Here is a 25,229-nt window from a genome sequence, read left to right as displayed (position 1 = left end):
ATTTTGATTGGATATGCCACTGTTTTGGCCCACCCAGCCAGTATTAGTTGCTTCTTCTATTGACCTCTTAATCCATAACCATCATCTCTGTCTTTTCTTTGCCCTTACCACTGTCCTCTGTATCTGTCTTAGCATGCTTGAATTCTGTGGCAGCTTTGGCCACTTAAAAGCTCTGTTGACAGGCCAGCTCAGCCCTTCAGACTGAATTCCATAGAGGGGCTTGAAAAGGAGGGAGGAGAGTTCCTTAATTAGCACCTGGCAGATGAACATGAGGCATTACTACTACTACTACTATTTAGCATTTCTATAGCGCTACAAGGCATACGCAGCGCTGTACAAACATAGAAGAAAGACAGTCCCTGCTCAAAGAGCTTACAATCTAATAGACAAAAAATAAATAAAGTAAGCAAATCAAATCAATTAATGTGAACGGGAAGGAAGAGAGGAGGGTAGGTGGAGGCGAGTGGTCACAAGTGGTTACGAGTCAAAAGCAATGTTAAAGAGGTGGGTTTTCAGTCTAGATTTAAAGGTGGCCAAGGATGGGGCAAGACGTAGGGGCTCAGGAAGTTTATTCCAGGCGTAGGGTGCAGCGAGATAGAAGGCGCGAAGTCTGGAGTTGGCAGTAGTGGAGAAGGGAACAGATAAGAAGGATTTATCCATGGAGCGGAGTGCACGGGAAGGGGTGTAGGGAAGGACGAGTGTGGAGAGATACTGGGGAGCAGCAGAGTGAATACATTTATAGGTTAGTAGAAGAAGTTTGAACAGGATGCGAAAACGGATAGGGAGCCAGTGAAGGGTCTTGAGGAGAGGGGTAGTATGAGTAAAGCGACCCTGGCGGAAGATGAGACGGGCAGCAGAGTTTTGAACCGACTGGAGAGGGGAGAGGTGCACTGGGGCACTTTAATTCCACGGTTCCATTTTATTCTTCTCCTCAATTCCCTGGTTTAGACCTTCAACTAGAAACCTTCTGCATTGGATCCTCCTTTTCAGCTCCTAGCACTCATCAAGAAAGTGGGCATGGCTGCTAATCCTCCAGGAATATAGACTAAGTCCTGATCTGGATCCCTGGAGTGGCCAGGTTCAGGGTACATCAATCAGTCATTCACTCACTCACTCACTCACTTACTGGCTTGCTTGGCTTTCTCGGTGTATGTGGTGGTTAAATCTTCGTCCACGGGGTGTTCCACAGGGCCCACCATGGGGATAAGGTGGCGTTCAGCTTTGATGTTCTTTATGCCATGAGGGAGCAGCAGGGCCTCTGGGGAAGGTGAGGAAGGTTCTGCCTCTGGCTCTGGTTCTGCAGACATCTCTGGATCTGAGAAGGGGGTCTCTGCCCTACTGATTTCACGCTTTGCCACCCCTTCACCTGTTCCACCCGTCCCAGAGCCAGTGCGCCAGGGAACCTGCGCAGAAGTACCCTCAGGGTCAGGGACACTGTTATGACTGCTCATCTCTGAAAGGAACTGTGGTTGCTGGGGTGGCTCAGCACTGGGAGGGGAGCGTGGGCTCTTCTTGCGTGTTCGGCGGTGTTTCTCTGAAGGCAGCTGCGCTGGCGTTAGCTCCGGGGGCTGCTGCTGGTTGGCTGAGATGGAAGCCCGAATGTCAGCATCACTGTCTGTCTCTCCATAGTATGCCTCACTATCTGGGGGTGATGTCAGGCTCCCCCGGTGCCGCAGACGTGGTGGGGGTTCAGGACTCCGTGGATCCTGTCCAGGATTGGGACTGCTTGTGGACTGCAGCACTCGCAGCTGCCGCTGACCACCTGGTGATGGGGAGCTCCCATCCCTCACAATTGACCTGCAAGAGAGAGAAGCAGAAATAAAGAGTTACTTTACATCAAGTCAGTGGAAGGATGGGAACAGGGAAGCAGCTAGCATAGTACCCATACCCCAGCACCCACCAGCTTCACCCTGATACCAGTTTCTCATATTCACCCACCCACCTCTCCAGTTCTCACTCTGGCTCCTCCAAAGCCATCCATTCATTCTCTGCTGTCTTAGAGCTACTTGCTAGATCAATGTTGGCCAAAACCCTGCACTGGCTTCCCAAAAGCCACTAATACCCTTCCCACAGAACCACTCATGCCTCGGTGCTACCCTTACCCTAACCCCAGCTCCCAAGCAACAAGCAGCACTGCCTTCTACAGAGCCACTCACCCAGTGCAGCCCTCACCCTGGCACCAATACCAAAAGAAACATTCAACAGCACAGGTCTACCCTAATCTTAGTACTGGCTCCCCACAGCAGGAACGTAGCCAGACCTGTCATTTTAGGTGGGCCCTTCCCACTCCTGTACATACATACAGTTTTTTTTAAACCTTTTCCTCCGCCCCTGCCATCTCTCCCTCTTTCTTCCAAACCGTCCCCTCTGCCCCTTTACATAAATGTTGCCATACTGGGATAGACCGAAAGTCCATCAAGCCCAGCATCCTGTTTCCAACTGTGGCCAATCCAGGTCACAAGTACCCAGCAAGATCCCAAAACAGTACAATACATTTTATGCTGCTTATCCCAGAAATAAATGTGAGCCTTCACTCTGTCGAGTATAGAAAATCACAAACAAAATCTACACAACCTGCCTAAGATAAGTGTTGTGTGTATTTTGATCACATTGAGAGTGTTGTACCCACTAGTAGTTATAAATGAGTGACAAGAAGAGGACGGTGGAGGCTGTGTCAATGATTAAGCAATGAACACGAGTTAGTTATTCATCTATTGAGTGAAAAAATGCTTTCGTGTCAAATGTATGAGACTCTACCTCACTTTACATTAATCATCTAGCCTCCACGTAGATTGCATTTGCATTCAGACATTTTGTGTAGATTTTGTTTGTGATATCCCGGAAATAAGCAGTGGATTTTCCCGTCCATTTTAATAATGGCTTTTTTTGTTTGTTTTTAATATGCTTTATTCAAAGTTGCAGAGAAAATACAAACAATTGTACTGTAGCATCGAGTCATGCATTGATATAGAATTGCATCAGCGACTCTTACAATAGCAATGTAGGTAACGGCATAAACTTCCTCCCCCCTCCCCCCCCAACTTGCTCAATTAAGGTAAACCTAAAGAGTGCAAACAATATAAATTTCACCTCAAAAAAGTACCTCTCTACTGCTGGTACGGCTTCCATACTGCATAGAAGTGACCCATCCGATCATACTTCAATGCAGTTAACTTAAACATCATTATAAATTACCTAGAGATGGGAGTAACTAGTGAGATAATTAAATTCGCAGATGACACAATGTTATTCAGGGCCATCAAGTCGCAGGAGGAGTGTGAAAGATTACAGGAGGATCTCGCGAGACTAGGAGATTGGGCATCCAAGTGGCAGATGAAGTTCAATGTTGACAAGTGCAATGTGATGCAAGTGGGAAAGAGGAACCCGAATTACAGCTATGTCATGCAAGGTTCCGTGTTAGGAGTTACAGACCTAGAAAGGGATCTGGGAGTCATCATGGATAAGACGTTGAAAACTTAAGAAAGCCCACAGAATGTTGAGTATTATTAGGAAAGGCATGGAAAACAAACACGAGGATATTATAATGCCGTTGTATCGCTCCATGGTGAGACCGTACCTTGAGTATTGTGTTCAGTTCTGGTCGCCGCACCTCAAAAATGATATAAAGGAATTGGTGAAGGTGCAGAGAAGGGCGACGAAAATGGTAAAAGGGATGGGAGGACTTCCCTATGAGGAAAGGCTAAGACGGTTAGGGCTCTTCAGCTTGGAGAAGAGGCAGCTGAGGGGTGATATGATAGAAGTCTACAAGATAATGAGTGGAATGGAGCGGACAGATGCGAAGCATTTGTTTACACTTTCTAACAATAATAGAACCAGGGGACATAAGATGAAACTAGAATGTGGTAGATTTAAAACAAATAGGAGAAAGTTTTTCTTTACTCAGCACGTAGTTAGACTCTGAAACTCGTTGCCGGAGAATGTAGTGACAGCAGTTGGCCTTGCTGAGTTTAAAGAGGGTTTGGACAGATTCCTAAAGGAAAAGTCCATTGAACATTATTAATTTAAATTTTTGTTTGTTTTTGGGTTTTTGTCAGGTTCTTGAGGCCTGGATTGGCCACTGTCGGAGACAGGATGCTGGGCTTAATGGACCCTTGGTCTTTTCCCACTATGGCGGTGCTTATGTTCTCATGTTCTTTAAATATAAATAGTCTAATTTTTGCAGCATTTGTTCCTTGTTAGGGGGCTCTAGTTTTCGCCAGGCAGCCGCCACACAAAGACGAGACGCTGATACCACCAGCATCAGCAGATGTCCTTTAGTATCTTCCCAATATGTTGGATAATCATTAAGCAAAAAGTTCAGAATACTCGACACGCAGTAAAGTCCTGTCATCTCTTGAAACATCTCTGCAATCATCAGCCAATAGGACTGGATTTTGGGACAGAGCCACCAAATGTGTTCAAAAGAGCCTTGAGCAGAGCAGCCTCTCCAACAATCTTTCTTCCCTGTACCGAACATCTTATATAGTCTGGCTGGGATATAGTACCATTGGAATAGCATTTTATATCCATGTTCAATATAGTTAGATGCAATAGTGACTCTCGTAAGTCGCTTATAAATTCTATGCCACTGTGTCGTTGGTAAGGGGACATTAAGCATTTTCTCCCACCTCTTCTCATATTGTTGGGATATAGGTTGACTAAATAACAATGCTTGATATAGTCTAGAAATTAACCCTGTTCCAACTCCCATATGAACATTTTTTAACAAGCCATGATCTCCCTGATCCCAGTCAGGAAGTACCCTTCTCTTCATAAAGTCATATATCTGCCCATAGAAAAAACAATCACCCTCCTTTAATCTGTATCTTTCTTGAAGTACTGAAAGGGGATCATTGTACCTCTAACCATTAAGAGGGGCATAATCGAACGGGGTGCCCAAGTTTTCCTGAGGGCGTCCTTGCAGGACGTCATGGCGAAGGGGCGGGGAAACCCGTATTATTGAAACAAGATGGGCGTCCATCTTTCGTTTTGATAATACGGTTGAGGATGCCCAAATCTCAACATCTAGGTCGACCTTAGAGATGGTCATCCTTAGAGATGGTCATCTCCGGTTTTCGGCGATAATGGAAACCGAGGACGCCCATCTCAGAAACGACCAAATGCAAGCCCTTTCGTCATGGGAGGAGCCAGCATTCGTAGTCCACGAGTCCCCCTGACATGCCAGGACAACAACCGAGCACCCTAGGGGGCACTGCAGTGGACTGCTACTGGAGCTCCAGCCATAGTCTTGCTGCCTGCTGCCTGACCCGACTACTGCCTGAACCCCGATACTTGCTGCCTGCTGTCTGACCCGACTACTGCCTGCACCCCGATACTTGCTGCCTGCTGCCTGACCCGACTACTGCCTGAACCCCGATACTTGCTGCCTGCTGCCTGACCCGACTACTGCCTGAACCCGGACATTCCCTGCCTGTCTGCCTTGCTTTCACCTAGGTGCCTGGGGGCACTTCTGTATCCTGATTCCTGTTCTTCCTGCTTGCTAGTTCCAGTTCCGGTTTTCCTGTAAGCCCTGCCGGCTGCCCGAACCTGAGGGCTCAACCCTCAGGGAACGGTGGCTAAGAGTAGGTGAAGCCTAGGTCCAGTGTGTTCCTGTCCAGCAGGTTCCGGTCCCGTGTGTTCCAGTCCAGTGGGCTCCACTCCAGTGTGTATCAGTCCAGTGGGTTCCAGTCCAGTGCGCACCCGTCCGGTGCGTTCCAGTCCTGTGTATTCCAGTGCAGAACTCCAGTCCGGGGTTCCAGTCTAGCTTTGCCTCATCTCTGCTTTGAAGGTGACCTTGCCTGCCACTGCCGCTCCACAGTAGTGGTCCAAGGGCTCACAAACCCAGTGCTTCCAGGGAAGAAGCCTGACAGAATGCAAAGGCCATGAGTCCGGCGAGATCATCCGTCCAGCGGACCTTGCTGCCCATGACCTTGTTCCTTAGGGACAATCTGGACGTAGTTCTTAATTTGTGGTCGGATCCTTATCTCAACCCAATTTTTTCTGTGAATTGTTTTTTGACCCTCCGCGATTACTGGAAGAAACGTTTGTCTGACCCAACCCTGAGAGATACTTTGGAAGCGGCAGCCGAGAGAAAGCGTCTCCAGGGGCGTAGGGTCTGCCATAGCCCAGTTTCAGATATCGATCCTTCGACTAAGCTTTATGAATACCGCTCCAGACTTCTCGAGGAGCCAGCCTCTGACTCCAGTTCAAGTAGCTATGCCACCTAAGCACCTGAGTCCAGTCCGGGGGATGCTTCATACTGAGCCTCCGATTCCAGTTCAAGCAGCGTTCCCAATCAAGCCTCTGAGTCCCGTCCGAGGGACGCTTTCGATTGAGCCTATGATTCCTGTTCGAGTGGCGCTTCTGGCCGAGCCTCCGGTCTCAGTTCAAGTGGCACGTCCAGTGAAACCCCGGAGGCCAGTTCGGGGGGTACTTCTGATGGAGCCTCCAAGTCCTGTTTGAGTGGCGCTCGGGGTCAAGCCTCCGGATCTTGTCCAAGTGACCGGTCAAGCTCCTGAGACCAGTTTGAGTGGTGCTTCAGACCGAGCCTCTGATCCCTGTCTGAGGGTTTTTTTTCTGCCAAGCCTCAGTTAAAGTCCAGTTTGAGGGGCGCTCCCAGCCAAGCTCCTGAGTCCAGTTTGAGGGGCCCTGCCTGTAAAGCTTCTGATTCCAGTCCGGGTCCCAGTCCCGATTCAGCTCCGGTTCAGAGTTCCTGTTTCAGTCCAGACTCTGATTCCAGTCTGGGTCCTAGTCCCGGTTCAAGTCCTGATTCCAGTCCGGGTCCCAGTCCTGGGACTGCTCCTGATACCAGGCTGAGCGCCCAACCTATAAAGGTTTCTTCAGTTTCTGCCCTTAATGATGAGATGACGCTCCAAGAGTTCCGTGATAGACTTTGTTCTGATCCAGCCTTGGAAAATACCCCCGAAGCTGTAGCTGAGAGAAGGCAAGTTCAGCGGCTTGGGGTCCAGAGAAAACCAGTTTCTGCAAGTGATCCTGCTATCACGCTCTGTGAGTACCGCCGCAGTCTTCTCTTGGAGCCTGCCCTGCGGACTACTCCTGAAGCCAACGCCGAAAGGAGACGGCTTAGAAGGTCGTTCCAGTCCAACCAGAAGAGCATCAGTTCCAGCCAAGCTGTTGCATCTATTCTGAGTTCCAGTTCCATCCCCGCAGCTGAGGCTGCTCCGAGTTCCAGTTCGAGCCCAGATGCTGAGTCTGATCCAAGCTCCAGTTCTAGCTCAGACACTGAGTTTACTCCAAGTTCCAGCTCCAGCCGAGATACGGAATCCGAGCTGAGTTCCAGCTCCAGCCAAGATGCTGAGTTCACTCCGAGTTTGAGTTCCAGCCCAGATGATGCTGAGTCCACTCGGAGTTTGAGTTCCAGCCAAGATGATGTTGAGTCCACTCCGAGTTCCAGTGCCAGCCAGGATGCTGAGGCCGTGCTGGCTTCCAGGTCCAGTCAAGCTCCTGATCCCGGTCCAGTTCCTGGTTCCAGTTACAGTCAAGCCTTTGATTCCCATTTGGGTCCCAATCTCAGCCTAGCTTTGGATGCTAGCCCTGTTCCTGCTACTAGGTTGATATGCCCGGAGGCCCAAGAAGTTGTGGATCCCCTCAGAAAAGGGCTCCGGTTGAGTAGGACTCCTCTTGCTGCATCCAAGATTCTGATTCCGTCCAGAGGTGGTTCGAAAGAGCCTCCTGTTTACAAGACCCGCTCCTGGCCGCAAGTGCTGGACTTCCTTGCTGCTTCCAGTCCAGCGATCCATGTTTGGGTTCTGAAACCTATCAGGAGGTTTCACCACAGTTACCCCTGGACACCTGAACCCCCCGTGGAGACCAGAAGGGGGGTCTTGAGGGGGAGGTACTGTCACGTCTGTGGCCATGACCACCCTCAGACTTACCTTATTTCTGGGGGTCAGCTTCTAAGCTGGCTTCTGCCTATCCTTTCTGGAGTAGTTTTCCTTCTGTGTGCTGGCTGCTTCTAGCATGGCTCTAATGACTCCACTCTACTGCACCTGGGGGTGCTGCCTGAGTTAGCTCTACCTCTGTCTCCAGCCTGGCTCTGTTTGCTCCTCTCTGCTGCACCTAGGTATTCTAAGTCTCTCTATGTTCTGTGTGCGCTCTGCCTGCTCCTTGGTTTGTTCTCCTCTCACCCGCTGGTGGCCAGAGCCAGTGGCTGCCATAGTTTGTCTTGCTGTTCCTACCCGTTCCAGACTTTAGCCCAGTCTGGTCCGGTTCTTCCTGGCTGCCGGACTTGTCTCTCTTGTTTGTGCCTGGACAGCCTCCGTAGTTGCTTACTGATGGCTGCAGCTGCTCCTCAGGTGTTGAAGGGCTTTATTAATCACTTAGAGACTGCAGCCTTTGCCTTTGCATCGTCTAAGGTCCCTGGTATGTTAGATTGCTCTGTGCACTGCTACCTCGTCCAGTTCAGTGTGAGTTTCTAGCTTGTGACTAGTTAGCTTGGGCATAGCTTTCTTGTTAGCTTGTGTACAGCTTTACTAGTTTTCTTATGTTTAGCTTTCTGGTTTTCCCGTGTGTGTTTTCCTTTGCTTCTGGAGCTTCAGCCCTAGTCCTGTCCACTGCCAGTACTCCTTGCTACTGGAGCTCCAGCCATAGTCTTGCTGCCTGCTGCCTGACCCGACTACAGCCTGAACCCCAATACATGCTGCCTGCTGCCTGACCCGACTACTGCCTGAACCCGGACATTCCCTGCTTGTCTGCCTTGCTTTCACCTAGGTGCCTTGGGGCACTTCTGTATCCTGATTCCTGTTGTTCCTGCTTGCTAGTTCCAGTTCTGGTTTTCCTGTAAGCCCTGCCGGCTGCCCGAACCTGAGGGCTCAACCCTCGGGGAATGGTGGCTAAGAGTAGGTGAAGCCTAGGTCCAGTGTGTTCCTGTCCAGCGGGTTCCGGTCCCGTGTGTTCCAGTCCAGTGGGCTCCACTCCAGTGTGTATCAGTCCAGTGGGTTCCAGTCCAGTGGGTTCCAGTCCTGTGTATTCCAGTGCAGAACTCCAGTTCGGGGTTCCAGTCCAGCCTTGCCTCGTCTCTGCTTTGAAGGTGACCTTGCCTGCTACTGCCGCTCCACGGTAGTGGTCCAAGGGCTTACAAACCCAGTGCTTCCAGGGAAGAAGCCCGACAGTTAGCTCACCGACCACATTCTATCTGTCCATCATTACAGCAGGTAACAAGCCGAAATTCTAACTCTCGCCATCTGAGGGTCCCGGAGCTCAAGGCTTAAGCAGCCATCTGCCTTGATGACGTCACTTCCCCCATTAATTATGGCTTATTGACTTCTTTTATGAAGCTATCCAATCCTTTTTTTAAACCTCTGAGATACTGAGGAGAAAGGAGAGACTGGGCTATATGTGTATTTCTTTTACTACATCCAGGTGCCAACAACAATTATGGCTGGTGGTATGGAGAAAGCAGCAGCTATGGCAAGTGGAGGCAGAATGGAAGAAGGTACTACACTGTAACCAAGGTGGCAACAAGGTGAAAGGCAATCATATTCTGGAGTGGGGGGGGGGGCAAAGTAAGAGCACTTACCACTACTTCCAGCCACATACTGATACTACTGCCTTCACCCCTGCACTGACTTCTCTATAACCCCTGTCACTGCCTCCTACTAAGCAATAACAGAATTAAAGTAAAAACTGTAACAATCACTGAAGATTGAGGTGTTAGCTTCTTCAATGACACCCATGTTTTCTACAGCTCTTGCAGTTATATTACTAAAAAAATAGATGCACATTTCTGGGGTACTTCTGAATGGTACTTCTGTAACTATATCAAAGGGCATTCAAGCCAATAGGGTTATGTGAAGTGAGTCAGAACATCAAAAGCAGGGACATGATGCCAGGGTACCTGACTGCACAGAAAAAATCAAGGCTGCAGAACAAAATTTAACTTTCTATCAATGACAGCAAATACAAAGCCAAGACTAGAAGATATGGCGATAACCTTATGGTCATCGCTTCCCTCATTAAGAAGATTGACACCTGTGTCACTGAAGGCAGTTTGGATTTACCTTTTTACCCACATCTGCAAATGTCCACCAGAAGAGTCAATGATTTGCATTGCTTCGGCATGTGAAAGGCCAGAACAGGGTTTCCCATTGATGGACACCAACTCATCATTCTCCCAAAGGCCACTTCGGCATGCCTTGCTTCTCTTGCGGATCTAGAAGACAGGAAAAAAAGGTGGTTGATTTGATTGGTTACAGTGCAGGTGCTGAAATTGGAGAGCAAGTACTTCCTGTATCATACAGGAAGTTCATTTATATATAAATGATATAGAGATGGGAATAACTAGTAAGGTAATTAAATTTGATGATGACACAAAGTTATTCAAAGTTGTTAAACTGCAAAAGGATTGTGAAAAATTGCAAGAGGACCTTACGAGACTGAGAGACTGGGCATCCAAATGGCAGATGACGTTTAACGTGAGAAAGTGCAAAGTGATGCATGTGGGAAAGAGGAGCCCAAATTATAGCTATGTGATGCAAGGTTCCACATTAGGAGTCAGCAATCAAGAAAAGGATCTAGGTGTCATTGTTGATAATACTTTGAAACCCTCTGCTCATTGTGCAGCGGTAGCTAAGAAAGTAAATAGAATGTTAGGTATTATTAGGAAAGTAATGGAAAGCAAAAATTAGAATGTTATAATGCCTTTATATCCCTCCAAAGTGCAACAACACCTCAAATACTGTGTGCAATTCTGGTCACCGCATCTCAAAAAAGATATAGTGGAATTAGAAAAGGTACAGAGTAGGGTGACAAAAATGATAAAGGGGATAGGACGACTTCCTTATGAGGAAAGGCTCAGGCGGCTAGGGCTCTTCACCTTGGAGAAGAGATGGCTGAGGGAAGATATGATAGAGGTCTGTAAAATAATTAGTGGAATGGAATGAGTGGATATGAATCGCTTATTTACTCTTTTCAAAAATACTAGGACTAAAGGACATGAAATGAAGCTATAAAGTAGTAAATTTAAAACAAATTGGAGAAAATAATTCCTCATTCAATGTGTAACTAAACTCTGGAATTCAGTGCCACAGAATGTGGTAAAAGCAGTTAGCTTAGCAGGGTTTAAAAATGGTTTGGATAACTTCCTAAAAGAAAAGTCCAAAAGCTATTATTAAGATGGACTTGGGGAAAATCTACTGCTTATTTCTAGGATAAGCAGCGTAAAATCTATTTTACTGTTTTGGAATATTGCCAGGTACTTGTAACCAGGATTGGCCACTCTTGGAAAGAGGATACTGGGCTTGATGGACCTTCGGTCTGTTCCATTATGGCAACACTTATGTTCTTATGTTATCTCTATGCCAGAAGATTTGTAGCCTCAGTAGAATTATTGACTTGGCTGTTTCTGTGGAGGATCAGGTTTCCTCTGTTGTCTGAAAGTTATTTGTTCATTTAAAAGCCACTCGGTACTGAGCAGAGAATTGTGATTGCCATGTTAGTCCAGTTGGTTATGTGGAAATAAGGGTCAACAAACTTTTTTTATTGGACTAAATTAACATATCTTTGACAAGGTACTCAGGCAAAATTCATCTGTTTCTGTTTTGTCCTAAGGCAGTTAGGGGACAATTCTATAATTGGGCACCACAAGTGCCTAGATGCAGCTTGCTGAGTGCTAATTTTATAATGGCATCTGGGTGCCAGGATTCCATTATAGAACACTAGCATAAGCCAGCATCCACATGCCTGCATTTAGGTACAGCCGCTTACACTATGTCAATAGCAGGTGTTAATGTGCACAGCTAAAGGCGGCACTTTAGTGCATACGTTACAGTATTCTGTGAGTTACATGTATAAATGTTGGTTACGCACATGCAGGGGTGTGCTGGTAAATTTTTAACAATGGGCTCTCTCTCCGGGCATAGCCGGCCCTGAAATTCTTTTTTTTGGGGGGAATGCATGCCTCTCTCTCTCCTCCCTTGTGCGGGCACGCTAGGCATACCTTTGTCGAGCCCCACCAGCCAATAAATGGACTGCCACCATTCACTGCTGCTTGTTTCTGGCTCTGAGCAGCATGATGGAACCTTCTTGCGCTTGCATGAAAAGTCTCAGCCTGATGCTCAGAGTCAGAAACAAGGAGCAGGGAGCAGCAGCAGTCTATTTACTTGGCTGGTGGGGCCAGCATTACTGCCAGCAAAGTAAAAATGAATTCAGGAGGGGGCCCAAGCCCACATTTTGGGAGTCAGTTGTTAAAGTAGCCATGGGGAGGCCTACTTTAACAACCGGCTCCCAAAATTCTTAAAAACTTAACAAACGGCTCTTGCGAGCCTGTGAGAGCCTGCTCCAGCACCCCACTGCGCACATGTGCGTCCTCTATGAACACCCCCTTGCATTTATGCTAAGCGAGTTATGCTTATCATTTATAGAATAGCGCTTAGTATGCACCTAGCACTTACATGCGCAAGTGTTCATTTACCTGCATAAGTGTTAGTAAGCTAGTATTCTATAAGCACATAAATGCCACTTTAAATTTACACACCAAGTTCTAGAATGAGGAGCAGGGGCATAGCTACCATTCAGTGAGCCCGGCAAAATGCCCAGGGCCAGCCAATGGTAGGGGCCACCTGCTGTCCTCTGCTCTCTGACCTTACTATCTGCCTTCCTCAACCTGACTCCCCCTCAGGGTCCGGTATCACTCTCTTCCTCCCCCTGCTTGAATCTAATGTCTTCTTTTTCTCCCCTTCTCTCCCTTGCAGCCAGCAGAGGCAGTGCTGTAGACAGGCTCAGGGTTGCCAGGTGGAAAATTTTTTTCCAGCCTAAAGGAGCCCAAAATCCAGCCCAAAACCCGCCCAAACTCAAACCCCGCCCCTGACACCCCCGCCCCCGCGTCATCACCCCGCCCCCGCCGTCATCGGCCCCGCCTCCCCCGTCATCGGCCCCGCCTCCCCGTCACTAACCCCGCCTCCCCCGTCACTAACCCCGCCTCCCACGTCACTAACCCCGCCCAGAAACGTCATTAACCCCGCCCACCGCGGCCGAAAAAAGCCGGCGAAAAAACCGCAAAAGCCGGCGAAAAAACCGCCCCGAAGCCAAAAAGGAGCCCAAAAAACCGCAACCCGCCGCGGGCAAAAATTTCCTGCGGCGGGTCGCGGAAAACCGCCCAATTGGGCGGTAAAACCGCCCACCTGGCAACACTGGACAGGCTGCTTGTGACTGGCCCCATCAGGGCCTCTTCTCTGTCGCGTCCCTCCCATCTCCTGTGATGTCACTTCCTTTGGACAGATGCAGCAGAGAAAAGGCCAGGTGGGGCCAGCTGCAGGCTGCCTGTCTACAGCACTGCCTCTGTTGGCTGCAGTGGACTGCAGGGGATGGCAGAGCAGAAGAAGACGTCAGACCAGAGAAAGATGCCAAGCCCATGCTTGGGCCAACAGAGGTGCCAAAACCTGTCTGGGGGGAGGGGGGGAGACAGAGATGTCAGACCCATGCAGGGGGAGGAGCACAGAGACCTACCAGACCTGCATGGAGGTGGGGGGAGAGAGAGAGACAGGAGGAGAGAGACTCAAACCAAATATGCAATGGGTGAGAGAGGGAAGAGATACTAGACCAATGGATACAAAGAGAGAGAGAGAGCAGTACATGGGGGGGGGGGGGGGGAGGAGGGATTAAAGATGCAAGATGCAAGACCGACCGGATATCCAGTGTAGCCGTGAGGAGCTGGTGTTACACCATAATGGCCCCGGAGAGAAACCAAAAACACCCGGTACAGAAGAGACATTGGGACCCCTGAGGCAGGCATTAGTGCCACAACACAGATACGAGTCGGACCTATCTACTTGGTTGTATTATTTCTCTAGAGGATTTTGCACAGTAGTTGGAGAAAAACCAGCTTGACCTATTGCAAGTTTTCAATAAACCTTTATTTGACATTTTACCTCTAGTGCCTCTTCTCTCCATTTGTTGGAAATCTGTGGTCCATCCCAGCTTTGGGAAATGTACATCTCTAATAGCTTGCAAATCAGTTTATATTACTATAGCAGGTTTTCTATATAGGTCTGGAAAGTGTCTGCAGGGTTTACTGGAACTCTGAAGAAGTTCCCCCTGCTCCCCACCCCTCCCCCTCCATGACTACCTTGGGAGAGATGGTGTTATGGGGAGGGGGGCCTATCTTAATTTTTCTTCCAGGGGAAAGGCACAGTAATCTTGTGGTGAACAAATTAGATGCTGGCAGGCTTAGTGTCTTGGTTATGGTTCTTTCAAGTCACAAATAAAGCTTTTTTACTTTATTATTCTGGTGTATGGCTTTTATTAGAGTCCAGTTCATGCCCCCAGTCCAAGTTTCTGGTTATCTTCAGTATTTTTTGCATTTTGCACTGTCTTTTCCTTCAGTGATATTTGACTACTTGAACATTTCATTTTAGTCAGGATATCCATTTGGTATTACCATCTGCTAAGGAGCTGAGATTATCATGGACACTAAGAGGCCCTTTTACCAAGTTGCGGTAGGCTGTACGCACTTGCAGCGTGGGTCAAAATGAAACTACCTTCAGGCCAGTGTGCCCTTCTGGTGGTAATTTCAGATTTGGCGCGCACCCATAACACCTGGATGAATTATTTATTTCCTCCTACGCACGCTGGGTCTGGTGGTAATTGGCACTTGGTGCATGCCAGCCACTCATCGAGCGTGTAGCACGTGAGCCTTTACCACTAGATCAATGGGAGGCATTAAGGATTCAGGCCAGTTTTGCGCGCCCACTGATTTCACTTTCACCACAGGCCCTTTTTCCGTCCTGTTAAAAAAACCAATTTTTTGTAGATGTGGTAAAAAGTGGCTCAGCGCGCGCCCAATACCACGCACCTACACTTCCGCAGGCCGTTTTTTTACCACGGCTTAGTAAAAGGACCCCTAAATGAACAATTCAGAGTAAGACCCCTCAATTATGAAATTCTTTATCTTTGAATTATAGTTCTACCTTTCAGAACTACCCTCAATCATTCTATAGATATCTAAGAAACGATCTTTGTCTTAACCATGTCATAATGATAAAACTAATTTGTAAATCTCACCTAAAATGTAAATTGTAAACCAACAAATCCCTCCAGATAACTATATATTATAGTCCTACCTTTCAGAACGACCCTCAAACATTCTATAAATATCTAAGAAACAATCTTTGTCCTATCCATGTAATAACAATAAAGCTAATTTGTATACCTCACCTAAACTGTAAATTGGAAGCCACTTCGAACTGAAAATTGTTTTTGGATAACAGTGGGATACATGCATGCATAAATAAATAAATAAATGGGAATTCAACTATCTTTATTTCCAAAAGGTAAATTTCACTAGCTTAATATGAGACAGTTCAATTTGATATTGATAGGAGTCAATATATTCAGCAGGACTTAACTACACAGGAAGGGAACTTACCCAGATGAGTCCCACACACTGGGTCCATACCCGGATTTTCACTGTCAGGGTGATCTGGGGACAAAGTTTTACACAATTGGCAGTGATATTCAGTCCACTAAGCAGGTAACTATCCAAATAAAGTTAGAACAAAAAGGCTCTCCTAGCTTTATCCAGTTACATATCTGGGTACTGGTCTGAATATCACTGGGACCCAGATAAGTTGCATCAGCTGCATTATATCTGGATATTCAGCATCGGTCTGATTAAACAAGTATAATAACATCATGGTGGCTGGCATTTAAAACACTGACATTGTTATTGTTTAACCACATTTCCTCCTGTGTTTAAAACTGAGGGATTATATCTTAGATTTGCTATTTAATTATTAACTGGACTATTTCTTTGAACTTGCTCATTTTCACAATTGATTTCAATATACTTGAAATTGTTGTATTTCAATTTTATGATGCCTATTTGCATACTTATGATTACTGTATATTGTTCAATGGAGAGGGTGTGTCATTAAAATGTTTATTTATATGATTGTGTATTTGAATTGTTTTTAATGCTATTTATTCAATGTTATGTATATTGTATCTATCCAATTATGTGAACTTCTTTTTACTTTTACTAGTTATCTATATCGTATTGTATAATGGTTGTTTCTAAATGACTTGAGCCAGGATGTTCCTCATGAAAGCAGAATATAAATGCTAATTCAATTATATTCCCCTTTTACCCTGAATTTAGTTGTAATTTCTGGTTGTTAAAATTGTATGGTGTTTTGTTGTCAGACCTTCCATCTTGCCCTCATCACATTAGATGATGCTCTTAGTTAAAGAAATGACACAAAACTTTTCAAAGTTGTCAAAACACATGCAGATTGTGAAATTGCAATCAGACATTAGGAAACTGGAAGACCAGGCACCCAAATGGCAGATGAAATTTAATGTGGACAAATGCAAAGTGATGCACATTGGGAAGAATAATCCAAATCATAGTTAACTGATGCTAGGGTCCACCTTAGGAGTCAGCACTCAAGAAAAATATCTAGGTATCATTGTAGACAATACCCTGAAATCTTCTGCCCAGTGTGTGGAGGTGGCGACCAAAAAAAGCAAAAGGATGCTAAGAATTATTAGGAAAGGGATGCAAAATAAGACCAAGAATATTATAATGCCTCTGTATCGCTCCATGATGTGACTGCACCTTGAGTATTTAATTCTATTCTGGTCGTCATATCTCAAAAAAAATATAGCAGAATTAGAAAACGTTCAAAGAAGAGTAACCAAAATGCTAAAGGGGATGGAACTCCTCCCATATAAGGAAAGGCTAAAGAGGTTATGGAAAAAAAAGATGGCTGGGGGGGGGGGGGGGGATTCAATGGCCGCTGACTAAATCGGACGCTCAACAAGCTCTCTGAGAAAATGCCGAAGAAAAGGGGCCACTTGTCCTCCTCTGCTGCCCCACCACGGCAAAATCCTCCTTCAGTACAATCTACAATGACTAGTTACCTTCAAAGAGCAGAGAAACAGATGACACCGGGAGCAGACCCGCTAGGTCAACCGGGTGGAGATGGTAACACTTCAGTGACCGCTGGGTTGGAGTTGTCGCTCAGCCCCGATGTTAGGGCGCCTCCCCCGCAGCTCTTGGGAGCGAGCACGTCAACACCGGTTTCCAGTTGGACACCACCGAGGAGTGAAGCAGTCCAGCGGACCGAGGAGGTGAAACATCATGCGGAGAGTGCGGGCCTAGTTGGAGAACAAGGCATCTCGAGAGGGAGGGAAACAACGCCTAACAGCCAGGACCAGATGGAAGTAGGTGGAAAAAAATAGAACACAACAATCCCCTGCTGTTGCAGTTGAGGTACAATTTCCTTTGACTCAGAAACCAACTGAAATTACACTAGAGACTCTGTCTACACTGATTGTGGACCTGGGGAAATCCCTAAGTCCACAAATAAAACAATTATCTCAGGATGTTACTAACTTGGATCAAAAGGTTCAAGATACTGAAACCAGGGTAGAGACAATATCGAACCGACAAGCAGAAATGGAGAATGAGTTGAAAGAAATACATTCACACCAAGAGACTATGATAAAGGATTTAATTGCTTTGAGAAGACAAACCGAATTCTTGGAAAATGTATCTAGAAATAATAATATTCGATTTTTGAATTTTCCTAAGAAAATAGAGGTTTTACCAAGAGAAATGCTCAGAAAATACATTATAGAGATACTAGGTGTTTCAGAAGAAATGGTTCCACCATTTACACAAATATATTATTTGCCTCAAAAACTTCAAGTATCTCAAGAAAAACTAGTACTAGATATCTCGATAATATTAGAATCCTCAGATACTGTATTAGTAAATGCCTCTACTTTAATTGCCACAGTAGCTTTATCACCGGATAAGAACTGGTTGATGAGACTTTTCTTTTAAAATAAAGATAAGAGCTTCCTTGGTCTGAAGGTTCATCTCTTCCCTGATGTTACTAAGGAAACCCAAACGCGTAGACAGAGATAGACCTGGTGTAATTAAGTTAGGTGGAACTTTCTTCTTAAAGTACCCTTGCAAATGTTTAGTAAAGTATCAGTCAAATAAGTATGTGTTCTATGAGCCTTCACAACTTTCTTCTTTATTGGCTGCAAAAGGGCAGGGGAGTATTTAGATCATAGTCCTATGTAAGAGAAAAGGGTATCCATTATGAGCATCCGATAGAGAGTAGTTTTCTTAAAAACATTCCTTTCTAGTATCCATATCGTAAATTTTGAATCCCATCATTGTGGACTTTGGTTAGCGTGCTGTATGTGATTACTTAATATAATTATTTTCCTTGTTTTTTCTTTGTGAACAGTAATGTTATTTTCTTGGCAAGTATATAGCTTTGCTTGTTTATATATGTAAATTGATAAATAAATAAATTAAAAAAAAAAAAAAAGAGATGGCTGAGGGGTGATATGATTGAGGTCTACAAAATCCTCAGTGGTGTAGAATGGGTAGAAGTTAATTGATTTTTCACTCTTTGAAAAAGTAGAAGACCAGTGGACACTCAATGAAATTGCATAGAAAAACTTTGAAAACAAATAGGAGAAAGTATTTTTCACTCCAATAATAGTTAAGCTCTGGAACTTGCTGTTGGAAGATGTGTAACAGTGTTTAGCACATCTGGGTTTAAAACAGGTTTGGACAAATTCCTGGAAGAAAAGTCCATAGTCTAATATTGAGATGGACACGGGGGAAGCCATTGCTTGCCCTGGGATTGGTAGCATGGAATTTTGCTAATTAATTGGGTTTCTGCCAGGTACTTGTGACCTGGATGGACACCGCTGGAAGCAGGATACTGGGCTAGATGGACCATTGGAGTGACCCAGTATGGCTATGCTTACGTTCTTATGAAAGTCACTCTCTTACATTATTTGCTTTCATATACTTTTCATGTCATTAGCCTCACAAATATTAGGATTTTAAGTAAACACTTTCACATCAAAATGGGACAGCTTAATCAAAACTATGCCCAAGGAACCTCAAAAATCTATATATGGTATAACATCTATAAAACCATTGTAGAAATTATGATAAAAATCTCTATAATTGTCATGTCCCCTACCTCAACGCAAGTGGCGTCCTCGGGCTGCGCAGGGTCCCATTGACATGCACACTTGACTGGCACAGCCCTGAGCCATGTGTGTGTAGTTCTTCTCTGGTTGCAGGCTCCTTGATTGCTTTGCTTCCACCCACCTGGGTCTGCTCTTCCTCTGCCTGGCTTCCCTTGCTTCTCTCCTATTGGTCTTCCGGTTCCTCCTTCCCCTGCTCTTGTCCTATGGCTGTGCCCCTTCTCCCTGCTGATGTCAGATGCCAGCACTTTATCAGCTGAGCTCTCCCTAGACTCCTTGCTTCGGCTTCTACTTTGGTAGGTGTTACTTGCTCAGTAGTGTACTTTTCCTCTACTTTGTTCTTCGTTGCTGACTCTGCCTGTATCTGGATTACTCTTGTGTCTGCTGCCTGCCTCCTGACCTTGCCTCTACCTGGACTACTCTTGTGTCTGCTGCTTGCCTACTGACTCTGACTGTACCTGGATTACTCTCTTGCCTGCTGCCTATCTGGTCGTCACGTTCATCACTTCCTGGTCCATCTCGTAAGCCCTGCAGGCCGCCTGCACCTAGGGGCTCAACCTCTGGGGAATGGTGGACAGCGCAGGTGAAACCCGGGGTTGTCCGGCCACCAAGCAGAACCTGGTCTGAGTACCGGGCTTAGCAGCGCTCTACTTGGTACAAGAACTCATAGGTCTGACAATAATAAAAAGCTTTAGTTTCTGTGTCTTAGAAGCTCAGTATAGATAAGGAGAATGCTTGGCTCCATACTCTGTTTTCTGCCCCCATTTGCATGAAGGCAGGCTGTTTGTTGTTTATGTATATATGTTAAGCATTGTCTGTAACAGATTAGATTGCCTGTATCTTTAAATAAGGTTGTGCCCTTGAACCACGGAGGTTTAATTGACAGATGGCATCATGTGGCAAGGCTGAAGCCATAGCCACCATCTTGATACACTCAAAGCAAAGCAAACTATTGGTCCTAGGCAGCCTTATCCTATATAATAATTTGCACCATGAACGTTCCATGAAGCTGCCTGGGCCCGTGCCTCCATTCTGATTGACTGTGCCTGGGACTGAAGCCTCGGATGATGTCATCCAGAGAGCCCAAGCAACAGCAGTGCGGGCCCGGCCCCAGGCAGCTTCATTGAAGTTCATCTTGCACTCCCAATGTTCCAATATCTTTGGCTGCGTTCGTAACATTGGAACGTTGGAGGAGCAGTTTCAGCCCTTCGCCACGCCCCCCCCGAGGTCGCCGCCCCTCACCCCTCCACCCACCACCAGGGAGGGTGCCACCGCTCCATACCCCTCCACCACCCCCCGAAGTCGCCGCAGCCACTGCTGCACTCTCCACCCCCCCCCCCCCCCGAGGTCGCCGCCGCTCCCCCCCTCCATCCAATGTCAGCTGCCATTTCTGGCCAGTGCTGCTTCTCCTGTTCAGCAACAGCGGCCGGTACAAAAACAAAAAAAGCAACTTAAACCTGAAAAAACTGCTTTTAAAGAGGAAGCGGGGCACCGCAGGCAGCCATCAGGCATTGGCTGTCAGCTCTGCAGCCGCTCCTCCTCTCACGTCGCTGCGCTCCTCTGGGGTTCTACTCCAGGGGCAGTGACGTGAAAGGTGAGAGGAGGAGCAGATGCAAAGCTGACAGCCGATGGCTGCCTGCAGTGCCCCGCTTCCTTTTTAAAAGCATTTTTGTAGGTTTAATTTGGGTTTTTTGTTTTTCTACCGGCCGCTGCTGCTCGACAGGAGAAGAGCAGTGGCCGGAAATGGCAGCTGAGCTGACGTTGGACAGTGGGGGGGAGCGGCGACGACCTCGGGGGGGTGGAGGGGGAGCAGTGGCTGCGGCGACCTCGGGGGGGGGGTGGAGGGGGAGCGGTGGCACCCTGGCGGGGTGGAGGGGTGAGCGGCTGTGACCTCAGGGGGGGGCTTGGCGGTGAGGGCGTCAGGGGTGGGGCCTGAGACCATGGAGGAGGAGGGGGTCCTGAGACCAGAGGGGAAGGGGACCAGAGAGGGAGGGGGAGGGGGTCCTGAGACCACAGAGAGGGAGGGGGGAGGTATCTCTGTCACACACACACTCTCTCACACTCTCTCTCTCTCTCTCTCTCTCTCTCTCTCTCTCTCTCTCTCTCTCACAGTCAGTGTCTCTCTCACTCTCATACACTGTCTACCACACACTCTATGTCTCACACTGTATCACATTCACTCTCAATGTGTCACATAATCACTCTCAAACACTCTCTCGATCTCATACACTCTCGCTTTCACAGGGAGTCTGTGTATCACACACATACTCTCTCACACTCTATCTGTCTCACACACACACACTCTCTCACACACACTGTATCTGTGTGAAACACACTCTCACACTCACTGTGGCTCACATACGCACTCGCACACACTCTCATTCTCACACACACACACTCTCTCACAGACACACACACCCACTCTCTGTCTGTCACACACACACACACACTCACACATTCACTCTCTCTCTCTCACACAGTCACTCTCACACACACTCTCTCAAACATACACACTCCGAGGAAAACCTTGCTAGCGCCCATTTCATTTGTGTCAAAAACTGGCCTTTTTTAATAAGTGTTTGCTATTGTTTTGGGTGACTCAATATTGCAGCAAGTTGCGCCTACTGGCTTCAGGCCAGATAATGGGTCAAGTGTGCTCCTGCTGTCTCCTGTCAATTAAACTTCCTTGCCTTGAACTACAAATCCCTGTAATCCTGTAGTTCTCTGTAATAGACTCTTCTAGAGCACTTGTTCCAGATTCCTGTGTCTTATGGGACTCTTTCGATTGGCTCGACTTTTTCTCTGTGCATGCTGGGCTAGTTGCTTCCCCTTTTCTCTCTCCATCTGGTCTGGAAAGTTAGTCTGCAGCATATCTCCTCTGTATGACCCCATTTAAGCTTCTGTGATGCTATCAACATTTTAACAGTGTAAAAGTATAAACAGCATTACTCTGTGTGGTGTTGAATTACTCCCAGCTTCTCTTGTGCTTGAGAGAGAGAGCAAGTGGAGAACACTCCCAGTTTGCATGGCAAAAACTCTTGTCCAGAACATCTGAACTGTAAGTTATTGTTTTTTCCTTGTTTTGATTACTGAATTTTTTGGTTCAAGAGTTCTGAATCTTCTCATAGCCATGTTCTATACTCTGGTTTAAACTGCATGCCAAACACTTCAGTGAAAGGGCAGAATACTCTGTACATATATTGGCTATCTGTATTTATTTAAGAAAACGTATAACCCACTAATCCAAGAAACTTCTCTCTTGGTGGATGTTGATTCTTGGTACTTTGTTTTTATGCTCATCTGATTTTTTTTTTTATAACTTGCATTTAATTCTAATTTGTTGCTACCAAGGAGCCTATGTCCTAAAGGTTTTCTCCCATTCTGTCTCTGTGGGAAAAATACTTCATATATAAGGCTCAAAATATAAAAGACTTAGGACCTGATCCATCAAGGTCTTGTCACAATAATCACAAAATGGGGAAAAAAGCTTCAAAGAATTAGCCGTTTAATAGGGAGGAAATACTTATGGGGGTCATTCACTAATGAAACACTCTAACATTGTTAATGCTTGTTATTTGTTGAATGGCCCATTGCATAAAAATGGGAACTGCAGCAAAAAAAATGCACATTAAGGACTAGATTCTATAGATGGCACCTAAAAAATTGGCGTGGAAATAAGTGCCGACTAAGCGTATTCTATAAGCAGCGCCTAGAATTAGGTGCGGTACATATAATTCAGTTAGTTTTAGATGCTGAGCTATCAACTATGTGCCTCCATTTACATCACCGAAAATGTGGTGTAAATCCCAGCAGGTAGATTTAGGCATACTGGGCCAACTACGCGCATAAATTTCAGAATGCCCACAAAACACCCATTTCCCTGTTTATAACCATGCTCCTTTTTGTCTGTATGCATTAGAAGTTAGGCACATGCATTACAGAATGCACTTGTGAGTTGTGTGCATAAATTCTAATTATTGCCAATTAGTTCTTATAGATACTTTTGTTCTGTTTTCACAGAGGAAAATCCTGGAGAAGGACCGCGATGGACTGGAAATAATACAATTGAGAATGAAGTGGATTGAGCACCGTTCACGGAAGAAAGTGTGTATCAACAACTTGAAAAGCTAAAGGTGGACAAAGCCATGGGACCGGACGGGATCCACCCCAGGATATTGAGGGAGCTCAGAGAGGTTTTGGCGGGTCCTCTTAAAGATTTGTTTAATATATCCTTGCAGACGGGAAAGGTTCCGAGGGATTGGAGAACGGCAGAGGTGGTCCCTCTTCACAAAAGTGGCGATAGGGAAGAAGCTGGAAACTACAGGCCGGTAAGCCTCACTTCGGTTATTGGAAAAGTAATGGAAGCGATGCTGAAGGAAAGGATAGTGAATTTCCTGGAAGCCAATAAGTTACAAGATCCGAGACAACATGGTTTTACCAAAGGGAAATCGTGCCAAACGAATCTCATTGAGTTCTTTGATTGGATGACAGGAGAATTGAATCAGGGACGAGCTATGGACGTAATCTACTTAGATTTCAGCAAAGCTTTTGACACGGTTCCCCACAGGAGGCTCTTAAATAAACTGGATGGGCTGAAGATAGGACCCGAAGTGGTGAACTGGATTAGGAACTGGTTGACGGACAGAAGCCAGAGGGTGATGGTGAATGGAATTCGCTCGGAGGAGGGAAAGGTGAGTAGTGGTGTGCCTCAGGGATCGGTGCTGGGACCGATTCTGTTCAATATATTTGTGAGTGACATTGCCGAAGGGTTAGAAGGTAAAGTTTGCCTATTGCGGATGATACTAAGATCTGTAACAGAGTGGACACCCCGGAGGGAGTGGAAAACATGAAAAAGGATCTGAGGAAGCTAGAAGAATGGTCTAAGGTTTGGCAATTAAAATTCAATATCTCCTAATTAGGGATATAGTTAAACTACTGGAACACTCCTACTTCTGATTACACCTTCGCTCCAGTCTCTTAATTACAAATTATCTTTATTGTATACATATGCTTTAAAACATCACATATGCATTTTAAAACCACCTATCACCAAAATCTCTCACTCATTCCTTTCATACACAATCATTCTTTCATCGTACCTGTGCGACAAATCAATATATTTTTTACATACTTTGCTTATTTATACATATATATGATTTGTTACAATCTCAAATGAATGATATATTCTTGACTATCTTGATATCCCGTTGCACATAGCGCCCTGCTGTTCCAGTGGGCCAAAATGCTCTCCACAGCCTTAAAACGACCACCGTTTCTAACACAATTCTCTATGCGCTTTCAATTACGCTATAGATATTTAATAGTTTTTATGATAGTCTCTGACAGAGTCTTCAAATGAGTAAACGACTTTCCATCGTCTTCAGGTAATCGATGATCAGAATGAATACATCACTCCCGCATCTAATGTTATCTTAGTTCTTACATAAGCGTCGGTTCCTCTATGCAGGACCGCATTTCGCTTTCTTCATCAGGAGGAACCACCTACAATAACATAATCCTATTACCACCCTTACAAATTTTATATCTATTTTTAATACTCTGTAACTCATAATGCTCCATAAATTTAATTTCACTTACTTTTTCCCATATTATTCGGCTACAACCCGAATAAGACCTTCTCAGGACGGAAGCCTACTACCACGCCGCTGACATTACTGGGGAGAGTCAAACGCCACCCTTTATATTTTTCTCCCAGGATGCATTGCCACACCCATTGCAATTTAAAGGAACATAGCCTCATATCCATTCTACTTCCTGATTGAGGCCCATAGGTGCCACTGTGCCCCATGTATAAATATATCGTTGTTCTATAGCCAACAATCGGGTACTAATATCTCCTCCCCCGTAACTATCAGGGGGGATCTGGATCAACACCACACATCTTAGCTGGTCTATAGTATGATTACATTCATACCAATGGGCTACAAGGGGATTCATCATTTTCTTCAATCGCAAATTACTAACATGTTCCGCTATTCTATTCTTTAAAGGGCGTTTAGTGTGGCCTATGTAATAAACACTACAAGGGCATATAATGCAGTATACCACCTGGGAACTAGTGCAATTGGTATTGTGACGTAATACAAATTCCTTATTGCTATGGGGTAAAAAGATCTTACCAACATTTAAGGAATAACAACAGTAAACACATTTCCCACAAGGGGAGTGTCTACCTTCCTCCAATCAACTTCTTGGTCTTCTCAATAATTCACCTATATTGGCTTGAC

The 25,229-nt window shown here is 45.9% G+C and overlaps 1 protein-coding gene across 1 annotated transcript in view; it reads right to left on the bottom strand.

The window, feature by feature from the left end:
• SYNPO2L (synaptopodin 2 like) overlaps positions 1 to 25,229 on the bottom strand; it is a 143,110-nt gene that overhangs the window by 46,753 nt on the left and 71,128 nt on the right. The window contains exons 2-3 of the mRNA XM_030203399.1: positions 10,020 to 10,171; positions 1,127 to 1,797 (exon numbers count right to left, since the gene is read on the bottom strand). Coding sequence (XP_030059259.1) covers positions 1,127 to 1,797; positions 10,020 to 10,171 — 823 coding nt within the window. The remainder of the gene's footprint in view (positions 1 to 1,126; positions 1,798 to 10,019; positions 10,172 to 25,229) is intronic.

This window comes from Microcaecilia unicolor, chromosome 5 (genome assembly GCF_901765095.1).
Source record: "Microcaecilia unicolor chromosome 5, aMicUni1.1, whole genome shotgun sequence".
Taxonomy (NCBI): Eukaryota; Metazoa; Chordata; class Amphibia; order Gymnophiona; family Siphonopidae; genus Microcaecilia; species Microcaecilia unicolor.
The sequence above is the reverse complement of the archived record's forward strand: the minus strand, read 5'-3'. Positions and strand labels throughout refer to the sequence as shown.